This window comes from Oncorhynchus mykiss, chromosome 23 (genome assembly GCF_057628025.1).
Source record: "Oncorhynchus mykiss isolate SJ-2025 chromosome 23, ASM5762802v1, whole genome shotgun sequence".
NCBI lineage: Eukaryota > Metazoa > Chordata > Actinopteri > Salmoniformes > Salmonidae > Oncorhynchus > Oncorhynchus mykiss.
Window position 1 is genome coordinate 31,570,541 of NC_143044.1, and position 21,937 is coordinate 31,592,477.

Here is a 21,937-nt window from a genome sequence, read left to right on the forward strand (position 1 = left end):
TGCAACAATCCACCAAACATCCTCCTAGCACTACATCAGTCACCTCATCTGCTCTCATCGGAAGGACATTTCGGTCCTAAATATTTGCTTACTACACTCCTATTTTCTAACATCCAGTTATATTAATAATTTTGATGGGAGAAAAGCTGGCGTTCCTTCTCTTTGCACAGAGCTGAGAAACGCTAAGCAATTATCTCTTCAGAATATTAATAAGACAGTTTGAGTCTCTCTGGGCAGACTGCCTTCTAACAAATCCAGACAGACTGACTGACACAGCTATGGAGAAGTTCTCAAAATGGAGTTCTGAAGTTTCTATGAACCTCCTATGAAGCCTTTATGAGTCTTCTCAGTTGGCTCAGTTGGTTAAGGTATGGTGCTTTCAACACCAGAGTTGTGGGTTTGACTCCTGCATGGCCCTAGCAAACCCCATTGGCCATATTTCTTTGACCTTTGTGGCTGTTACAGCCTGACGTCATGTTCTCACTATGACTGGCTTGTTAGCCCTACTGTTATCCCTGATATCAAAATATACACACACAACACACACACACTCACATGCAAACACAAATACACACTGACACACACAAACACGTCGACACAGACCTGCCCATCATGATCTGCCCCCTCAAATATTCCATTCTGTTATCTTGGAATACCACAGTCACAATTAATGTGTGTTCTCTAGGACATACACACTTCAGCTTCACACAAGGGGACATTTGTCGCCTGTCATTAACTTATTTTCCTCTGGTCTTTTTTTTTCTTTTTTCTTTTCGTCTCTCTCTGGAAGAGAATAGAAAGATAAATGTCTGGCTCTACCTGAAGTAAACCTTAGAGAAGTGGTGGGAGACATGCAGAGGACTGTGTGGAGGTCTTGAACTGCTTTCTCTGAGTGGGCTGTCTGCTCCGATTAGTGCTGACACACACGCACACACGTCTCTGGCAGCGGGCCGTGAAAGCTGTCTGCTCCAAATCGATTGGCTGTCAGATGCAGAGATCCATCATGCCCTGAATCTTTCGGGAACTTTAGACTGGTGTGTTTGTATGTGCACTCAAAAATAATAATAATAATAAATGTGGATCTAGTTAATTCAATTTTAGACAGTACTTACATCTAATGGAAACAGGTTATTTTTACACAAACATTTTTAGAACTACTAAATGAAAAAAACACTTATTTACATTAAAAAGTTTTATTTTCCAATTAACAATGGGGAGCTTTCAGCTCCTATCTGCTTCTGGCTCCCTCATGAGCCTCCCTGCCAGCTCCTTAGCCAGCAGGACTTAAAGGGTATGAAGCATGAGTTTTTATTCACCAATGTAACACAGTGTGGTCAAAGACTAAGTTAATTATTTGTAGTCACCATCTGGTTGCCTATAAGTACAAACCTAATTATGTTTTGAGGTTATTACATATTTATTAACAAAAGAGAAAATCATACCTGCTTGCTCTAATTGTGTAATGCTATTATCTCGTCTGTTCTCCTTCCTGTTTTGGCAACTTTTCGTCATGTTCTCTCTAAAGTAGGCTACAGGGTTTAATTTTTTTTTCTCCACCTTTGCTTAGTGCTAGCGCGCTAGCTGACTAACATCTGGAATCTATCTATTTTAGATTTTTCTCCCAATAGCTATTGGATTTTCCATGACTCTTCCCATCAGAAAGTCACCAGCCAACAATTTGCAAGTCTCTTTACTTTTGATCTGCGGTTATGTTTTAGTTTTGTTGGGTTATTTGTGTTCTAACTGGTCCCCGGAAGTTGGGCTCTAGCTTGCTGATCAGGCTGGCAAGGCAAATCGCTATTGTTAGATGGCTAATTAGCTAACGTTAGCAGGCTGGCTAGCTTGGTAAGATAGCTATATGCAGTTAACATTCTTTGAAATGTGGTTAGATGGCAACATGTTTTTCCAAAACTTTGGTTTACTTTAATGTAGCTGTAAGCTGAGTGTTGATAGCAACTGGCTGACTCATTCAGCCTGGTAGGGCTAAAGTTATCAGGCTAGAAAGGTTCAAGTTAAAAGGCTAGTAATGCTAGCAACCTTGCAAGTTGATTTGTAACAAGACATTCATTCAAGTATTTGCTTGTAAATTTGGTGAAAATATAATTGAAACCAGTAATCATGAGGGCAAACGATTTGGTTTAATTTGAAGTTATACATTTGAAGTTATTTCTGTTGGAGTTTTCATTATAGGGAGTAGACTGGCTTGCCAGGTCCTCCATATGACATCACACCCCGGAGACATGACTTCCACATTCTTTGGAATTCTGATCGGTTTTATGTAATCACTCCAAAAATAGGAATGTGAGGTGTAACTTTGCTTTGGGACTTTTGATGCACATACTAACTCAAATCCATATGTTGCATGTGGTTATGTTCATGCTACCTAACATTTAAGAAACAGTAAACTAATCAACAGACCAGTTTAACTATAATGACATTCTCAGTAACGGTTACATAAACTTTTTACATGTAGTTGTTTATCTACCTTAGTTGAATGCACTAACTGAAGTCGCTCTCGATAACAGTGTCTACTAAATTACCAAAATGTTGCAAAGCATGCTGGGTATTATTCTAATACTCTCCACCCCCCAAAAAGACAAACTCTTTGACCAAATGAAAGTTTGTCAGTTAATTTCTACATGAATGAATCTGGTGCACATCAAATTCCACTGAGTTAAGTAAATTCTACAAGAGACAATTACACTCCGCCATTAAATATGAATTGATTGTGTACTGTTAACAAAATATGATAGAGCAGAACTTAAATGGCAGCCAAAGCTTGTGTGTGTGTGTGTGTGTGTGTGTGTGGCTGGAGCCCTGAGGGCTTTGGGCCTGCTCTGGAGCAGGATTAGTTTTGCAAAGACATCTAAGCAGTCACCAGCACTTCCACAAGTGTGTGTGCACATCATGCGTACGTTCACAAGATACATTTAGCAATTAAGGCAATCACTTCTCATTAATAATTTAATTAAATGGTAGCTGCAAGCCACAAAATTATCATGCAATGAATTAAGCAATTAAACTGTATAAATTGCAAAGGCAATTTTGCAGTCGATTCAAGTTTCTGATGCTGTTTTGATCACTTTAATATTTACTGATATTTATTCACTGACAGCTTACTGAAATTTCTGATGACTTTACTATACGACTTGAATTACTAAGTAATGTTTATCTTAGGTTCTCATATTCCAGCATTATACTCCCCCTAGTGTCAGATATTCTGATGACGCTGCTTTCAGCCTGCACACTGCTCTGACTGCATGCTGCTTTCAGCCTGCACACTGCTCTGACTGCATGCTGCTTTCAGCCTGCACACTGTTCTGACTGCATGCTGCTTTCAGCCTGCACACTGCTCTGACTGCATGCTGCTTTCAGCCTGCACACTGCTCTGACTGCATGCTGCTTTCAGCCTGCACTCTGCTCTGACTGCATCCTGCTTTCAGCCTGCACACTGCTCTGACTGCATCCTGCTTTCAGCCTGCACACTGCTCTGACTGCATGCTGCTTTCAGCCTGCACACTGCTCTGACTGCATGCTGCTTTCAATCACCTCCAATCACTTGAAATTACTGTTTATTGAATTTTAAAATATAGAAATGAACTTAAGCCCAATTAGTACAAACGCTTGCTCTTTTTCGCTCTATTTCTCTCGCTCACATGCTTTCATACAGTGTTGGACTGAGAGGGGATTAAAGGGCGCAGAGCGGCGGTTACACAGAGAAAGAAAAACAGAGAGGGTCAGAGAGAGAAAGAGAGACGTTGAATGTCCTGGGAGGCTATGGCTTTAGCGAGGGGCTTTGTGTGGGCTTAACAACCGTGTCTCCCTGTGGCAGAAAAGATGACACGCTAGACACCTTCACCTCAGGATTATGGGGTAAACCTTCATATACCTGTGAGCCTCAGACAACAATAACACAATGCTGGGATGTCCTGTATACCCAACCACACACATGCACGGGTGGCAGTGCTGGAATAAACCTACGACCTTACACATACAAACACAGAGAGAGAGAGCCCTTAGACAACAATTACAAGTCCCTTGGACGCCCACTGAGCTCAGATGGAGGAGGATGTCCTCTACCTCATGTGACCAACAGATGCGTTATCTTTATTCCCTGTCATGTGAAATCCTTAGATTAGGGCCTAATTCATTTATTTAAATTGACTGATTTCCTCATATGAACTGTTCATATGAGGAAATCAGTCAATTTAAATAAATTCATTAGACATTAATCAATGGATTTCAGATGAATGGGAATAAAGATAACGCATCTGTTGGTCACAGATACATAAAATATGTGCCTCAGGTACTGGTCACGGTATTTCTGTGCATTCAAATTGCCATCAATAAAATGCAAATGTGTTTGTTGTCCGTAGCTTATGGCTGCCCATACCATAACCCCACCACCACCATGGGGCACTCTGTTGACAAAGTTGACTTAAGCAAACCGCTCACACACATGACGCCATACACGTGGTATGTGGTTGTGAGGCCGGTTGGACATACTGCCAAATTATCTAAGATGACGTTGGAGGCAGCTTCTGGCAAAAACTCTGGTGGACATTCCTGCAGTCAGCATGCCAATTGCACGCTCCCTCAAAACTTGAGACATCTGTGGCATTGTGTTTTTTGACAAAACTGCACATTTTAGTGGCCTTTTATTGTCCCCAGTACAATATGCAGCTGTGTAATGATAATGCTGTTTAATCAGCTTCTTGATTTGCCACACCAGTCAGATGGATGGATTATTTTGGCAAAGGAGAAATGCTCACTAACAGGGAAGTAAACTCATTTGTGCACAAAATTGGAGAGAAATAAGCTTTTTGTGCATATGGAAAACTTCTGGGATCTTTTATTTCAGCTCATAAAACATGCAGCCAACACTTTACGTTTATATTTTTGTTCAGTGTAACTCCAGCTAAACTACCTTCAGAAAATATTCACACCCCTCGTCACGCACTGGCCTTAGTTATCTTTGTTTTCTTTATTATTTTGGTTAGGTCAGGGTGTGACATGGGGGATTTATGTGTTTTGTCTGGTCCAGGGGTTTTGTTTGTTTATGGGGTGTTTCCTAGTCTAGGTGTTATGGAAGTCTATGGTTGCCTAGATTGGTTCTCAATTAGAGGCAGGTGTTTATCGTTGTCTCTGATTGGGAACCATATTTAGGCAGCCATGTTCTTTGGGTATTTTGTGGGTGATTGTCTTCTGTCATTGCACCAGACAGGACTGTTTCAGTTTTCACATTTATTGTTTTGTATTTTGTAGTGTTCATGTTTATCGTATATATTAAAGATGTTGAACACTAACCACACTGCATTTTGGTCCTCCTCTCTTTCAGCGGAAGAAAACCGTTACACCCCTTGACTTTTTCCACATTTTGTTGTGTTACAACATGAATATAAAATGGATTAAATTTAGATTTTTTTTTTGTCACTGGCCTACACACAATTGCTCAATGTGTAATTATGTATTTTCAAAATGTTTACAAATGAAAAGCTGAAATGTCTTCAGTCAATAAGTATTCAACCCCTTTGCAATGGATGTTTTTTTAGGATAAAAAGAAACAGAGCAAAGCTAAGCACAGGCAAAATCCTGGAGGAAAACCTGGTTGTCTGACACTGGGAGACAAATTCACCTTTCAGTAGGACAATAACCTAAAACTCAAAGCCAAATTTCCACTGGAGTTTCTTACCAAGATGACACTAAATGTTCCTGAGTGGCCTAGTTACAATTTTGACTTAAATCAGTTTGAAAATCTATGGCAAGACTTGAAAATGGCTGTGTGACAATGACCAACAACCATCTTGACAGAGCTTGAAGAATAATATTGTACAATCAAGGTGTGCAAAACTCTAAGAGACTTACCCAGTAAGACTCACAGCTGTAATCACTGTCAAAGGTGATTCTAACATGTATTGACTCAGAAGGTTGAATACTTACCTAATAAATATATATTACTGTTTTTATTCCACTTTGACATGAGTATTTTGTGTAGATCGTTGACCAAAAAATTTAACCATAACAACAAGAGCATTGTGTGTTTCTGTGGGTCTGTCTCCATGTGCGTCTGTGTCTCTGTGTTTGTGTGTCTCTCTCTGTGTGTGTGTGTGAGGGGTTGAGACAATCCTTCTTATAAAACGTAATGAACACATCCAACAATGTTTTAGATGCTTACGGAAGATTTAGATCTCAACTGTCTTTAGCTTCAGTAAAACTAGCCCTGCACACTTCCACCCATCTAGTGTGTACTTAATTTAGCTAGTATTTGTTAAAGGCTAATCTGCTCTAAGGGAGAACTGAGGGGAGTCAGCTAAATTACATTTAAAAAGCGTAATAAAAAGGTGTTAACCTGCTCTAAGAACTTGGTTGCATCCCAAATAGCAACCTACTTCCTAAATAGGGAATGGGCCCTGGTCAAAAGTAGTGCACTATACAGGGAATACAAATAGGGGCTGAGTTCTCTCTGTGATTTTCTGCTCTGGAGTTAAATGACATTCTGTCAATGAGAGGTATATTATATATCATCCATGCTGTGGATTATGTGGAGGGTGTGGGCAAACAGGGGGTGTGAAACAATGTCAGGTATTTCGAGAGTACCGCACAGACAACAGGGCCTGGAGGCAGGTTGCTGGAGTTGCTGTGTGTGAAGTTGCCACAAGGTTGGTTTTGTCTGCGCTTGCCAGCCTGCGTTCAGGTAGTGTGTGTGTGATGCTTGGCGGCAGCCTGGCTTGGGCATGGATGGGTGGAGATGCAGGCTGTCTCCTCACATTGAAGTGAAAACTTTGGAACGTCTCTCTGTGACATCCGACTTTTCCTAACCCTCCCACTCCCTGTCATCCCTGTTTCTCCATACCTGTCAAAGGGGTGTCATAACCTGTCATAGTTGTGTCACAGGAGTGGTGGAGCCAGTGTGTGTGTGTGTGTGTCAATGGCAGAGCTGACTCAGTGTCTCCATATCAACAGTGTGTTAGAAAAAGCCCACCTCCAAATCAGACATGCCTCAGTTATGGCCAGCATTCCTGAACAGTGATATAATGACCAATCCGCAATTATGTGCTTTCTTTCTCTGTGTGCGAGTGAGTGATGGAGAGAGGGAAAGAAGAGAGCGTAAAACGCTAGAAAGAGCTGGGAAAGAGAAAGGCAGCAAAAGATGGAAGGAGAGAGAGTGTGATGTTGTTTCAGAGTGCAGCGGAAGACGGATGGTAGTTTGTGTGTGTATCTGCTGGGGGAAACTCCTCCATCCCAGACAGTGCAACCTGCCGGTAGAGACTAAAGGGGGAAAAGACAGGGGGTTTACATTTCTCTACGCTTTTGTGTGTGTGTGTGTGTCTACGCTATATTACATCGATAAGTCTTTCTGTGTGTGTGTCTACGCTATATTACATCGATAAGTCTTTCTGTGTGTGTGTCTACGCTATATTACATCGATAAGTCTTTCTGTGTGTGTGTCTACGCTATATTACATCGATAAGTCTTTCTGTGTGTGTGTCTACGCTATATTACATCGATAAGTCTTTCTGTGTGTGTGTCTACGCTATATTACATCGATAAGTCTTTCTGTGTGTGTGTCTACGCTATATTACGTCGATAAGTCTTTCTGTGTGTGTGTCTACGCTATATTACATCGATAAGTCTTTCTGTGTGTGTGTCTACGCTATATTACATCGATAAGTCTTTCTGTGTGTGTGTTAGCTAGTGTCTGTCACTACGTCTACGTTTTGCATCTATAAGTGTGGGTTTGCGTGTCTGTGACTGCGTGCCTGCTAAGGTATGTTACTTTGTCTGTATCTCTATGTCCGTCTAGGTGTGTGTGCAGCGTTGTGAGCACTCAAGAGTGTGTGTGTTTGTGTGTAGACTGGAGAGAGGGAGGTGAGGGTGGGGGATTACACTGCCCCACACTGTTCAAACTGTTTATGCATACCAGTCTGCTCTGAGGGGCTCTCTGTCGCACTCTGTTTACACAAACTTATTTTGGGAAAATTCCACAGAGCTGGACAGGCCCTGGCCATAAATCACAGAATCTGCAGCTTTGTGGAATGATAGCTTCTGTCACTCACACTCCTCAACACACACTTTAACAGCATGTAAGTGGCAGAGGACACTGTGTGAGAATATGAGTGAGTGAATTGAATAAGTGTGTATCTTTGTGTGTGTGTGTGTTGAGATATTATTCTGTGTGTGCACGCACAGGTAATATACACTAAATATACAAAAGTATGTGGACACCCCTTCACATTAGTTGATTCTGCCTTTTCAGACACACCCACTGCTGACAGGTGTATAAAATCAAGCACACAGCCATGCAATCTCTGTAGACAAACATTGGCAGTAGAATGGCCCATACTGAAGAACTCCTTTTTAAAATTATAATCATTTAAAAACATATATATATATATTTATGATCCAGTCTTATTGTTGCAACTCCCCAACAGGCTCGGGAGAGGCCAAGGTCGAGTCATGCGTCCTCTTACACATGACCCACCTGATCACACTTCTTAACACCTGCCCACTTAACATGGAGGAAACATTGTTCAATTGACAACCGATGTCAGCCTGCAGGAGCCTGGCCCGCCACAAGGAGTCTCTAGAGCGCGATGAGCCAAGTAATGCCCCCGCGGCCAAACCCTCCCTAACACGGACGACTCTGGGCCAATTGTGCGCCGCCCTATGGGACTCAAGGTCACGGCCGGGTTATGACACAGCCTGGGATCGAACCCGGGACTGCAGCGTGCTGAAGTGAGTAAAAACAGTCTGTCCTCGGTTGCAACACTCACTACAGAGTTCCAAACTGCCTCTGGAAGCAACGTGAACACAAGAACTGTTCGTCTAAAGGTTCAAGAAATGGATTTCCATGGCCGAGCATAAAGTAGATATAAAGGTATAAATCTCGCCGCCATTGGACTCTGGAGCAGTGGAAACGCGTTCTCTGGGTGATGAATCACACTTCATCATCTGGCAGTCAACGGACAAATCTGGGTTTGGCGGCTGTCAGGAGATCGCTACCTGCCCAAATGCAAAGCGCCAACTGTAAAATTTGATGGAGGAGGAATAATGGTTTGAGGCTGTTTTCCAATGGTTCGGGCTAGGCCCCTTAGTTCCAGTGAAGGGAAATCTTAACACTACACCATACAATGACATTCTCAACGATTCTGTGCTTCTAACTTTCCCGTTTCAGCATGACAATGCCCCCATGCACAATGCAAGGTCAATACAGAAATGGTTTGTCGAGATCGGTGTGGAAGTACTTGACTGGGCTGCACAGAGCCCTGACCTCAACCCCATAGAACACCTTTGGAACGAATTGGAATGCCGACTGCGAGCCAGGCCTAATCGCCCAACATCAGTGCCCGACCTCACGAATGCTCGTGGTTGAATGGAAGCAAGTCCCCGCAGCAATGTTCCAACATCTAGTAGAAAGCCTTCCCAGAAGAGTGGAGGCTGTTATGGCAGCAAAGGGGGTACAAACTCCATATTAATGCCCATGATTTTGGAATGAGATGTTCGACGAGCAGGTGTCCACATACACTAAATGACCGGAAGTATGTCTACTGCATGGGTACAATATAGTGTGCACTGGGAGATAAAGGGGTGTGGTGAGTGCTATACAACAGTGACATCTACTGGTAGCTTTGTGAACGGTGCTTCCAAAGACATCTGGGGACCACCAACTTAGATGTGTATGACAGAAAAGCACCTACCAATCACGAAAGCAACAACCATTGGAGGCTGCTGAGGGGAGAACGGCTCATATAATGGCTAAAATAGAGTCAGTGGAATGGAAACCACGTGTTTGATACCATTCTTTGAAATCCATTCCAGCCATTATTATGAGCCGTTCCTCCCTCCATTCAGCAGCCTCCATTGAGAACAACGTATCCAGTACAGCCAGAAGACGGGTCACCCTTCAGAGCCTGGTTCTTCTTCAGGTTTCTTCCTAGGTTCCTGCCCTCTAGGGAGGTTCGCCGGGTATCTGTAAAGTACTTTGTGACAACTGTTGATGTAAAAAGGGCTTTATAAAACACATTTGATTGATTTAACCATAAAGAGCATTTTGGTATGGTTAAGCACCCAGTTTTATAATACTCACGGTTTATTCCAATACCTTAGAAATGGCAGGAGGCACACAGGCTACGAGTTTCTGAAGCCATGATAAGCACCAGAGTTACAGATACATATTAATATCAAAAGTAACAAATGTGCAAATATAAATTAAATGAAAACACTTCTCCACTCCTATGATGCTCTTACAGTCAATGACTGAGTGTGATTGTATTCAAATGGTCTTCACCACAGGTAGGCAGATAGGACTAACACTGGTAAATAACTACAATTTTTAAATGCCTGCTTTAGATGAGTGGGTATGTTTCAGAGTTGGATATAGTTAGCTTAAAATATTGAAATAACATACTGTAGTGCAAGATAAATACTGACTGACTTGATAAAAAAGAAAACAGATTTTTTTAAATACGCAATTCACATTCATGACTCCTTTGGTGTCCAAAGACAAACAGACAGAGAAAAAGAAAAAAGTAAGATGGGATATGTCACCATTTACTGGCCAATATCTTGACAGTTCTTTGTAAATGCTGGCAAAGCTTCACAGACAGCTATGTCTTTGCAAAAGTCCTCAATTGGCAAGGGTCCAATACCAAAGGTCTCTTTCCTCTATCCCTTGTTGACTCCACTTCGCAGATCTAAATAGATATGTATGTAAAACTGGATATGTATGAGAAAAATATGCAGAAAAGTGAAAGACCTAGGCAAAGGGGTTGAGGGCAGAAATGGAACCAGGCCCAAGCCTCCCTGACTTATGTCTAATATCCAATCCTTGAAAATCTTCAAGGGGGCAGTCAACGGGCTAAGGGACCAGGGATGGGTTTGGAATCAGGTCTATCGTTGTGTCGTACCTCATCCCTCCAGGTATAGGTTGTCATTAGGCACAGATCCAGGATAAACTCAGTGAGTTTAACCTCCCTCCAGATTCTTACTTTAAAAGGGGACATTTCACTCATAAATAAAAGTATCAGCTGTTTTCAGACCTCTAAAGTACTCTAATGAAACTACGTCACATGACATAAGTTGTGTAGATCCAGCTATCGTTGTTTTACCTTAACATCAAACTACTGTAGAAGCCTGAAAATGTCTGTCAAACTTTAATTTGAATGCGTAATGTCTCTTTAACCATTAATTTGAATGCGTAATGTCTCTTTAACCATTAGGAGGGGCAATGGCCAGTGTCTAGGGGCATCCTGTACATGTACACTACTGTTCAAAAGTTTGGGGTCACTTAGAAATGTCCTTGTTTTTTGAAAGAAAAGCAACTTTTTGGTCTATTAAAATAACACTCAAATTGATCAAAAATACAGTGTAGACATTGTTAATGTTGTAAATGACTATTGTAGCTGGAAACGGCATATTTTTAATGGAATACCTACATAGGCATACAGAGGCCCATTATCAGCAACTATCAATCTTGTGTTCCAATGGCACGTTGTGTTAACTAATCCAAGTTTATCATTTTAAAAGGCTAATTGATCATTAGAAAAACATTTGACAATTATGTTAGCACAGCTGAAAACCGTTGTGCTGATTAAAAAGCAATAAAACTGGCCTTTAGACTAGTTGAGTATCTGGAGCATCAGCATTTGTGGGTTCGATTACAGACTCAACATCGCCAGAAACAAAGAGCTTTCGTTTAACGTACAACGCTGTGTACTACTTCCTTCACAGAACAGCGCAAACTGACTAACCAGAATAGAAAGAGGAGTGGGAGGCCCCGGTGCACAACTGAGCAAGAAGACAAGTATATTAGAGTGTCTAGTTTGAGAAACAGACACCTCACAAGTCCTCAACTGGCAGCTTCCTTAAATAGTACCAGCAAAACACCAGTCTCAATGTCAACGTCAACAGTGAAGAGGCGATCCCGGGATGCTGGCCTTCTAGGCAGAGTTGCAAAGAAAAGCCATATCTCAGACTGGCCAATAAAAATAAAAGATTAAGATGGGCAAAAGAACACGGACAGAGATATTACTTTTTCTCTGCAACTCTGCCTAGAAGGCCAGCATCCCGGAGTCGCCTCTTCACTGTTGACGTTGAGACTGGTGTTTTGTGGGTACTATTTAATGAAGCTGCCAGTTGAGGACTTGTGAGGCTTCTGTTTCTCAAACTAGTCACTCTAATGCACTTGTCCTCTTGCTCACATTGTGCACCGGGGCCTCCCACTCTTCTTTCTATTCTGGTTAGAGCCAATTTGCGCTGTTCTGTGAAGGGGGTAGTACACAGCGTTGTACAAGATCTTCAGTTTTCAGGACAACAGTTTTCAGCTGTGCTAACATAATCGCAAAAGGGTTTTCAGATGATCAATTAGCCTTTTAAAATTATAAACTTGGATTAGCTAACACAACGTGCCATTGGAACACAGGAGTGATGGTTGCTGATAATGGGCCTCTGTACACATATGTAGACATTCCATTTTAAAAAATCTGCCGTTTCCAGATACAATAGTCACTTACAACATTAAAAATGTCTACACTGTATTTCTGATCAATTTGATGTTATTTTAATGTACAAAAAAAGTTGCTTTTCTTTCAAAAACAAGGACATTTCTAAGTGACCCCAAACTTTTGAACAGTAGTGTACATGGACAGGCTTTAGGGATTGCGGATGTTGAAGAACCCCACACTGGTTGGAGACTCCTTCACTGTTACTGTGACAAAGTTGGCGGTGACGTCCGTGACAAACACGTGTTCTAGAAGGCTAAGTGCCGGCCGCCAGTCCGTCTCAATTTCTGTCTCCATAGAGACCAGGCGGGGCCCGTTGTTGTTGGGATAAGGGGAGGAGTCGGGCTCTTCTGATTCACTGCTGCTGGTGTCTTCTGAGTCACCTGTGCTGAGCTCGTTAAGGGTCCGAGAGTTCTCGACGCTCCGGGAGTTCCGCTCGTTAAGGCTCTGTTCTGACCTCCTGTCCTCCTCTCTCGCCGCGCTTGATCCACCTCCCCCGGCCGACGACACACCTCCCTGTACACTCCCCCCTCTCTCCAGTCTTCCATTACCACTCCCTACACCCCTTGGCCTCTTGCTGTCCATCTCTCTCTCAGTCTCTGCCCCTGTGGTCTTCCCTCTCTCCCCCCTCTCCTCTCCGGCTTGTGGAATGCTTCCAGAGCGCAGCATCCCTGCCCCTAACCCTCCAGACGCCAGGCTCTGGTCTAGCCCAGACGATGTGTGCATCTCTTTAATGATTCCTCCTGCTCCTTTTCCTGCCTGGCAGGCACCACTTCTCAGGCTCGACCTTGAAACTGCAACTCCAGTGGTGCCAGAGGTTCCGTATCCCTGGAGACCATTGCCGGGCGCCCGTTTGTTGACGCTCTGCAGGTTGAGAGCTCGGAGGCTGAGGGCCTGACTGATACGATCTCTAGCCGAGGGAGGTGGAGAGGAGGAGGGCTTGGCTCCCTGCTGCTGAACCACCACCACCGCCTGACTTCCAGGGCCCTCCTGCTGCCTCCTCTGCCCAGCTGGGGAGCGTTGAGCTGGGCTACAAGCCGCCGGAGAGCCACCGAACCCACTGGAGGTCTTGGAGCTGTGGAGAACAAGTGATGTTGATGTAGACACCCCTGGTTTTACAGAGGACGCCACCTTAAGCCCTTCTGCTCGGCCACTGCTGTTGCCGGCGTCGGAGACAGAGAGGGAGTGCTTCAGATCTGACAATCCCTTACTGTGAGGTGGGGGAGGTCTGCTGAGAGAAGAAGAGGAGGATGGAGAGGAGGGGGTGATGGTCGACATGGAGCGACCCGACCATATGGAGTTCAGCAGCCCAGGTTTGGAGGCCCCTGCCTGGAAGAAGGCCCCTCCAGCAGCCCGCTGGGGTGCCGTCTCATCTCTGGAGCTCCGGCTGGCGCTCAGGCTGGTGTAGGTGAAACTGGCCGGCTGTAGAGGCTTCTTCACCCCCCCTCGAGGTTCCTCTTTGGGGGGCTCACGGGGGGGCCTGAGGACCTGGTGGTGGCGAGAAAGAGGAGGGGGAGGCAGGGGCAGCCGGGTATTTGCCTGTCTCAAAGCCCTCAGCTCGGGGAGCAGCGGTTTCCTCCCGCGCTTTTTCCGGACAGGCTCCTGATTGGCCACCACGATATGGGGCCCCGTCTGGAGGACAGGGTGGAGGTTGAGGCGTCGAGGACCTGGTTTGGCCTTCTTCCCGTGGTCTTCATCTTCTGAGGAAGAGGCGGAGGGAGAGGAGGACAGGCCGGATGAAGAGGCTGAGGAGGACTGGTCGGATTTGGTTTCAGTTGGCTCTGGTTCCTAAAGAAATTAGACCGAATGGTTTGTAATGTAACCATGCATTATGTGACATCAGATTGTATCTTCATCATCCAAACAAACAAATGGATTCATGTTACTATTGTTGTTTGGAAATGTAATGAACGCAATCATTGGGAAGAGATTATAATCAAGATGACAAAAGTAAGTCAATTTACTGCATTTGTTGTCACGACTACATCTTATACGATTGAATAGCAGAAACAGTGTGTTGATTACCAGAATTTTCCGTGGGCGCCCCCTTGGCCTCTTCCCTCTCTTACCGAACAGTAGCTCCCTCTCTTGCTCTCTGTAGAAAGTACACACACACACACATGGCATCAGAAACAGTTACTACCAATGTTCTGCTACTTTAAAAATACATCCTTCCTTACTTGGAGTCACTACTAATATAATAACTAAATAACCAGAAGCAAGGGTTGTATTTCAATTATTTCACCAATTTGGTTATGTCAGATATAAATGATAGCTTCAAGGATGGGAGGAAGGAAACAAAGGATGCATTTGATCTGGGCAACTCTAATACACCATGGACAGTGCTCTACAATAAGTATGAATGAATATGTTCTGGTCAAACATCAACCAGTATGATATTAATAACACACCTCTTGTGGAAGGCAGCCATTAATCTGGGGTCCAGAATATTCTCTTCGGGCTCCCAACTGTTGTGCCTGTAAAGAAAACCCCATATTAGAAAACCGTTTATTACAGAACAGTAGCTAGAGAGACATTGCTATTATAAATGTCACACCCATAAATCTCTGCCCATTTGTTTCTAGTCTGCTATCTCCTTTATCAGATGTAATGTCACACATAGCAACATCCTATCAAAAACAAACATAGGCCTAATTGACGTTATATCTAAATAAAATATTAAGAACATTGTCTGAATAATGAAAATCTTGAGAGGGTAGCTGTTCAGGGCTAGCCTAAATGTAAATGGCTAAAACTTGAGCGTTTGCTCAACTATTTACATTCAGCCACATTATTGGTAAACGATCACGACGCAAGCACGGTGCATGAAAATAGTGGGCGTCACATATTCCGGTGCTCGAGTTCGCTACCGTAGTAGGAGGATGCCTGCTCACGTTACTAGATACCGGTTTGGCATCGTATCATCAGCTGCTCGGGCTTAAGAAAACAAAACAAGACTCCGAAACAACTAACACCATCATTTTTCTTCCATGCATCCTGCAGTCTATCCAAAACCACATGCGACGGGAATAGTATCATATGAATGTAAATATAGCGTAGCTATGAGATAAATACGGGGTCGCAGGGGGATCATGGCTACATTGTCATTGTTTAGCTCAGCCAGCTTCTTGCTAAATAGCTACTCACTTGGACGACCACCCTCTCCACTTCACCAAATACTCAAACTTCCCCTGCAAATGATAAGAGTGGGAAAGAGTTAAACAATTTTAAAGGGTCTAATGTTTCCATATTATGATAAAATACGTTATTTCATACCTTTCTTGGGCGTTTGTTGAGGATGCATTCGGCGTCAAATACCTGCCCTACAGTTACCCCCTCCATAGCTACAGCCCCTCTCCTTTTTTTTTAACGAGAAAAGCAGAACAGGGAGAAAAGATTGTCCTCCCGCGGCGTCCTTAGTTCTGGTGCCTCTGCCTCTCATACGTCACTTTAAAAATTTTATTCTAGAGGGCTTGACTGGCTACAAAATATTTCGGCATAAAGTAGTTTTAACTGCTTTATTAGTACATATGTTCCGGTATGCTAAATTCCATAAAAGGCTATTACTAAACAAATCTATAAATTGACAAATTAGTATTTCAGCGATTACAGTTATTACATTTACATTTGAGTAATTTACAGTGCATTCGGAACTATTCAGACCCCTTGAATTTTTCCACATTTTATTACGTTACAGCCTTATTCTAACATGGATTAAATTATTTGTTCCTCCTCATCAATCAACACATTACCCCATAATGACAAAGCAAAAAAAGGTTTTTAGAAATTTGTGCACATTTATTACAAAAAAAAAAATTCCGACCCTTTATTCAGTAGTTTCTCCCATTCTTCTCTGCAGATCCTCTCAAGTTGGATGGGGAGGGTCGTTGCACAGCTATTTTCAGGTTTCTCCAGAGATGTTCACTCGGGTTCAAGTCCGGGCTCTGGCTGGGCCACTCAAGGACATTCAGAGACTTGTCCCAAAGCCACTCCTGGTCATCTTGGCTATGTGCTTAGGGTTGTTGTCCTGTTGGAAGGTGACCTTCTACCCGTTCTGAGCTCTGAGAGTCCTTTAGGTGCCTTTCGGCAAACTCCAAGCGGGCTGTCAGGTGCCTTTTACTGAGGAGTGGCTTCCGTCTGGCCACTCTACAATAAAGTCTTGATTGGTGGAGTGCTGCAGAGATGGTTGTCCTTCTGGAAAGTTAACCCATCTCCACAGAGGAACTCTGGAGCTGTGTCAGAGTGACCATCAGGTTCTTGGTCACCTCCCTGACCAAGTCCCTTCTCTCAAGATTGCTCAGTTTGGCCATGCGGCCTGCTCTAGGAAGAGTCTTGGTGGTTCCAAACTTCTTCTATTTAAGAATGATGGAGGTCACTGTGTTCTAGGGGACCTTCAATGCGGCAGAAATATTTTTGTCCCCTTCCCCAGATCTGTGCCTTGACACAATCCTGTTTTGGAGCTATACAGACAATTCCTTTGACCTCATGGCTTGGTTTTTGCTCTGACATGCAATGTCAACTGTGGGACCTTATATAGACAGGTGTGTGCCTTTCCAAATCATGTCCAATCAATTGAATTTACCACAGGTGGAATCCAATCAAATTGTAGAAACATCTCAATTATGATCAATGTAAACAGAATGCACCTGCGCTCAATTTCGAGTCTCATAGCAAAGGGTCTGAATACTTATATTACTTATATGGTATCTTTTTTTATACATTTGCAAACATGTCTAACCTGTTTTCGCTTTGTCATTATGGGGTATTGTGTGTAGATTGATGAGGATTTTTATTTATTTAATCAATTTTAGAATAAGGCTGTAATGTAACAAAATGTGAAAAAAGTCAAGGGGTCTGAATACTATCAGAATGCACTGTAGGGGCTTGTACATTATTTATAATGAGGGATACCTGCAGAAAATTGTATCTCTCTGAAATGAAAATGAATGGCCCTTACTTCAGTAAAATGTATTTTAACCTGACACACCCTGAAAGCTTGAAAAAAAAAATTCACCCTCCCCTCCACCCAAAATAATATTTAAAACAAATTGGATCGTAGAAAACATGCCTACCATTTACCCTCACTCCTAGGACAGACCAGAGCATTAGATATGCAATATTAGACACTGTTATTTGTTTTGTAAGCATTACATGGCAAAGTAGACAGACGGTGGCGGAGTCACAGACCACCTTGGACAAGGATGAAAATATATCCATTATAAAAAAAGTACTGCATTAATCTATCATCTTATTTGCAGTAGGAGAAAAAGGTGTGTTGTAAACACATTTCATGCATGTCTGTCATTTTAGATGACTGGAGACAAACAGAATATTTTTTTAATACCACAACAGAGCACATTGACTCGGCACCGGTACCCCTGTTTATACACTACCAGTCAAAAGTTTTAGAACACCTACTCATTCATGGGTTTTCATTTTATTTTGTACTATTTTCTACATTGTAGAATAATAATGATGACATCAAAACTATGAAATAACACATATGGGATCATGTAGTAACCAAAAAAGTGTTAAACAAATCAAAATATATTTTATACTTGAGATTCTTCAAATACCCACCCTTTGTCTTGATGACAGCTTTGCACACTCTTGGCATTCTCTCAACCAGCTTCATGGGGTAGTCACCTGGAATGCATTTCAATTCACAGGTGTGCCTTCTTAAAGTCAATTTGTGGAATTTCAAATCAAATTTTATTTGTCACATACACATGGTTAGCAGATGTTAATACGAGCGTAGCAAAATGCTTGTGTTTCTAGTTCTGACAATGCAGTAATAACCAACGAGTAATCTAACCTAACAATTTCACAATAGCTACCTTATACACACAAGTGTAAAGGGATGAAGAATATGTACATAAAGATATATGAATGAGTGATGGTACAAAACGGCATAGGCAAGATGCAGTAGATGGTATCGAGTACAGTATATACATATGAGATGAGTAATGTAGGGAATGTACACATTATATTTAAGTGTAATTGTTTAAAGTGGCTAGTGAAACATTTTTTACATGTATGGCAGCAGCCACTCAATGTTAGTGGTGGCTGTTTAACAGTCTGGCCTTGAGATAGAAGCTGTTTTTCAGTCTCTCGGTCCCTGCTTGGATGCACCTGTACTGACCTCGCCTTCTGGATGATAGCGGGGTGAACAGGCAGTGGGCTCGGGTGGTTGTTGTCCTTGATGATCTTTATGGCCTTCCTGTGACATCAGGTGGTGTAGGTGTCCTGGAGGGCATGTAGTTTGCCCCCAGTGATGCATTGTACAGACCTCACTACCCTCTGGAGAGCCTTACGGTTGTGGGCGGAGCAGCTGCCATACCAGGCAGTGATACAGCCCGACAGGATGCTCTCGATTGTGCATCTGTAAAAGTTTGTGAGTGCTTTTGGTGACAAGCTGAATTTCTTCAGCCTCCTGAGGTTGAAGAGGCGCTGCTGCACCTTCTTCACCATGCTGTCTATGTGGGTGGACCAAATCAGTTTGTCCGTGATGTGTACGCCGAGGAACTTACATTTTTCTACCCTCTCCACTACTGTCCCGTCGATGTGGATAGGGGGGTGCTCCCTCTGCTCTTTCCTGAAGTCCACGATCATCTCCTTTGTTTTGTTGACGTTGAGTGTGAGGTTATTGTCCTGACACCACACTCCGAGGGCACTCACCTCCTCCCTGTAGGCCGTCTCGTCATTATTGGTGATCAAGCCTACCACTGTAGTGTCGTCTGCAAACTTGATGATTGAGTTGGAGGCGTGTAGGGTGGTAGGGTGGAGGTGATATGGTCCTTGACTAGTCTCTCAAAGCACTTCATGATGACGGAAGTGAGTGCTAGTCGTTTAGCTCAGTTTCCTTAGCTTTCTAGGGAACAGGAACAATGGTGGCCCACTTGAAGCATGTGGTAACAGCAGACTGGGATAAGGATTGATTGAATATGTCCGTAAACACACCAGCCAGCTGGTCTGCGCATGCTCTGAGGACGCGGCTGGGGATGCCGTCTGGTCCTGCAGCCTTGTGAGGGTTAACACGTTTAAATGTTTTACTCACGTCGGCTGCAGTGAAGGAGAGTCCCTCAGGTTTTGGTAGAGGGCCGTGTCAGTGGCACTGTATTGTCCTAAAAGCGAGCAAAGAAGTTGTTTAGTCTGTCTGGGAGCAAGACAACCTGGTCCGCGACGGGGCTGGTTTTCTTTTTGTAATCCGTGATTGACTGTAGACCCTGCCACACCTCTCGTGTCTGATCCGTTGAATTGCGACTCTACTTTGTCTCTATACTGACGCTTAGCTTGTTTGATTGCCTTGCGGGGGGAATATCTACACTGTTTGTATTCGGTCATGTTTCCGGTCACCTTGCTCTGGTTAAAAGCAGTGGTTCTCGCTTTCAGTTTTGCGAATGCTGCCATCAATCCACGGTTTCTGGTTTGGGAATGTTTTAATAGTTGCTGTGGGTACGACATCACCAATGCACTTGCTTATGAACTCGCTCCCCGAATCAGCGTATTCGTCAATGTTGTTGTTTGATGCAATGCGGAACATATCCCAATCCATGTGATCGTGGATTAAATGTATTTCCTTCTTAATGCATTTGAGCCAATCAGTGGTGTTGTGACAAGGTAGGGGGGTATACAGAAGATAGCCCTATTTGGTAAAATACCAAGTCCATATTATGGCAAGAACAGCTCAAATAAGCAAAGAGAAACAACAGTCCATCATTACTTTAACACGTGAAGGTCAGTCAATACAGAACATTTCAAGAGCTTTGAAAGTTTATTCAAGTGCAGTTGCAAAAACCATCAAGCGCTGTGATGAAACTGGCTCTCATGAGGACCGCCACAGGAACAGAAGATCCAGACTTACCTCTGCTGCAGAGGAGTTACCAGCCTCAGAAATTGCAGCCCAAATAAATGCTTCACAGAGTTCAAATAAGACACATATCAATATCAACTGTTCAGAGGAGACTGCGAATCAGGCCTTCAGGGTCAAATTGCTTCAAAGAAACCATTGCTAAAAGGACACCAATAAGATGAAGAGACTTGCTTGGGCCAAGAAACACGAGCAATGGACATTAGACCAGTGGAAATGTGTCCTTTGGTCTGGAGTCCAAATTTGAGATTTTTGGTTCCATTTGTGTTAGTGAGACGCGGTGTGGGTGAACGGATGATCTCCGTATGAATATTTCCCACTGTAAAGCATGGAGGTGGTGGTGTTATGGTGTGGGGGTGCTTTGTTGGTTACACTGTCTATGATTTATTTAGAGTTCAAGGCACACTTAACCAGCATGGCTACTACAGCATTCTGCAGTGATATGCCATCCCATCTGGTTTGCACTTGGTGGGACTATAATTTGTTTTTCAATAGGACAATGACCCAACACACACAAAAAGCAGCCAACAATATGGTAACTCTTTCAATACTGTTGGAAAAGCATTGCAGGTGAAGCTGGTTGAGAGAAGAATCTCAAATATAAAATATATTGTTTAACCTTTTTTTGGTTACTACATGATTCAATATGTGTTATGTCATAGCTTTGATGTCTTCAGTATTATTCTACAACGTAGAAAATAGTATAAATAAAGAAGAACCATTGAATGAGTACTGTGTCCAAACTTTTGACTTGAACTCTATACTTTTTTCCCACAAAAGTTATGTGGTCCAAAAGACACTGCATTGTAGGAATGACCCAGGCCAGGATTTCTCAAACGTTTTTGTGCCAGGGACACCCCAGAGGTGTCAATGTGTTTCAGCCAGTCTGTTGCGATATTTAGATTTTTTTTGCAGTAAGAGAGGAGAAATTGCCTCGCGTATTCTCTGCACCTTAACACCGGAATGTGGACAGGCACATCTCGTTAAAACGAGCGCGCAGGCCTTGGTCACAGGACAGCTCCAATAGTTGATCATCAAGAACCGGTGACAAGTTGTGCGTCTCTTCTGTGTTGGCATGCACTACTTTCCCGGCAGTGGATCAGATTAGTTCCCTTTACAATCTTCGAATTTGAGCAGAGTTTTGCTCTGGATAGGTTGGAGAGCAATGTTCCCTTTAAACTGCGGCACACAGTAGCCCAGAGACCGCCTTGCAGAAATATCAGCCCACAGAGCGATGGGCTAGATTGAACTTTCTAGAGCAGTGGTCACCAAGACTGGCGGATCTCCAAGCATTCATAGTCCATAGCTCATGAGTTCATGTTTAAGTTCTTACTCAACACTGTCAACACTTTTATGAGCCATAAAATGCGCTTTCTTCCCATTTCTACTCAGAGCTACAAGCACTGCAGCAGTAATGAATGAAAGTGCATATGTAGGCTTGTGCTGTTATTATTAGTGGCTTGGGTCTTTTTTAATTTCTATGTTCATAGAAGTAACAACATTAATTTGTTCATCATGCAGAAATAATGCGGTGCGACTCGAGTTTCGCCGTCATCTGGAAGACGGT

The 21,937-nt window shown here is 43.1% G+C and overlaps 1 protein-coding gene across 1 annotated transcript; it reads right to left on the reverse strand.

The window, feature by feature from the left end:
* Nucleotides 1–12,536: 12,536 nt before the first annotated feature.
* LOC110502771 (chromobox protein homolog 2-like) lies at nt 12,537–15,907 on the reverse strand. The gene is made up of 5 exons (XM_021581042.3): nt 15,777–15,907; nt 15,648–15,691; nt 14,912–14,977; nt 14,526–14,595; nt 12,537–14,288 (listed from the first exon to the last, which is right to left on the reverse strand). Exons 1-5 carry the CDS (start codon nt 15,840–15,842, stop codon nt 12,651–12,653), a joined length of 1,884 nt encoding a protein of 627 aa, XP_021436717.3. The 5' UTR covers nt 15,843–15,907; the 3' UTR covers nt 12,537–12,650.
* Between the last annotated feature and the right edge of the window lie 6,030 nt (nt 15,908–21,937).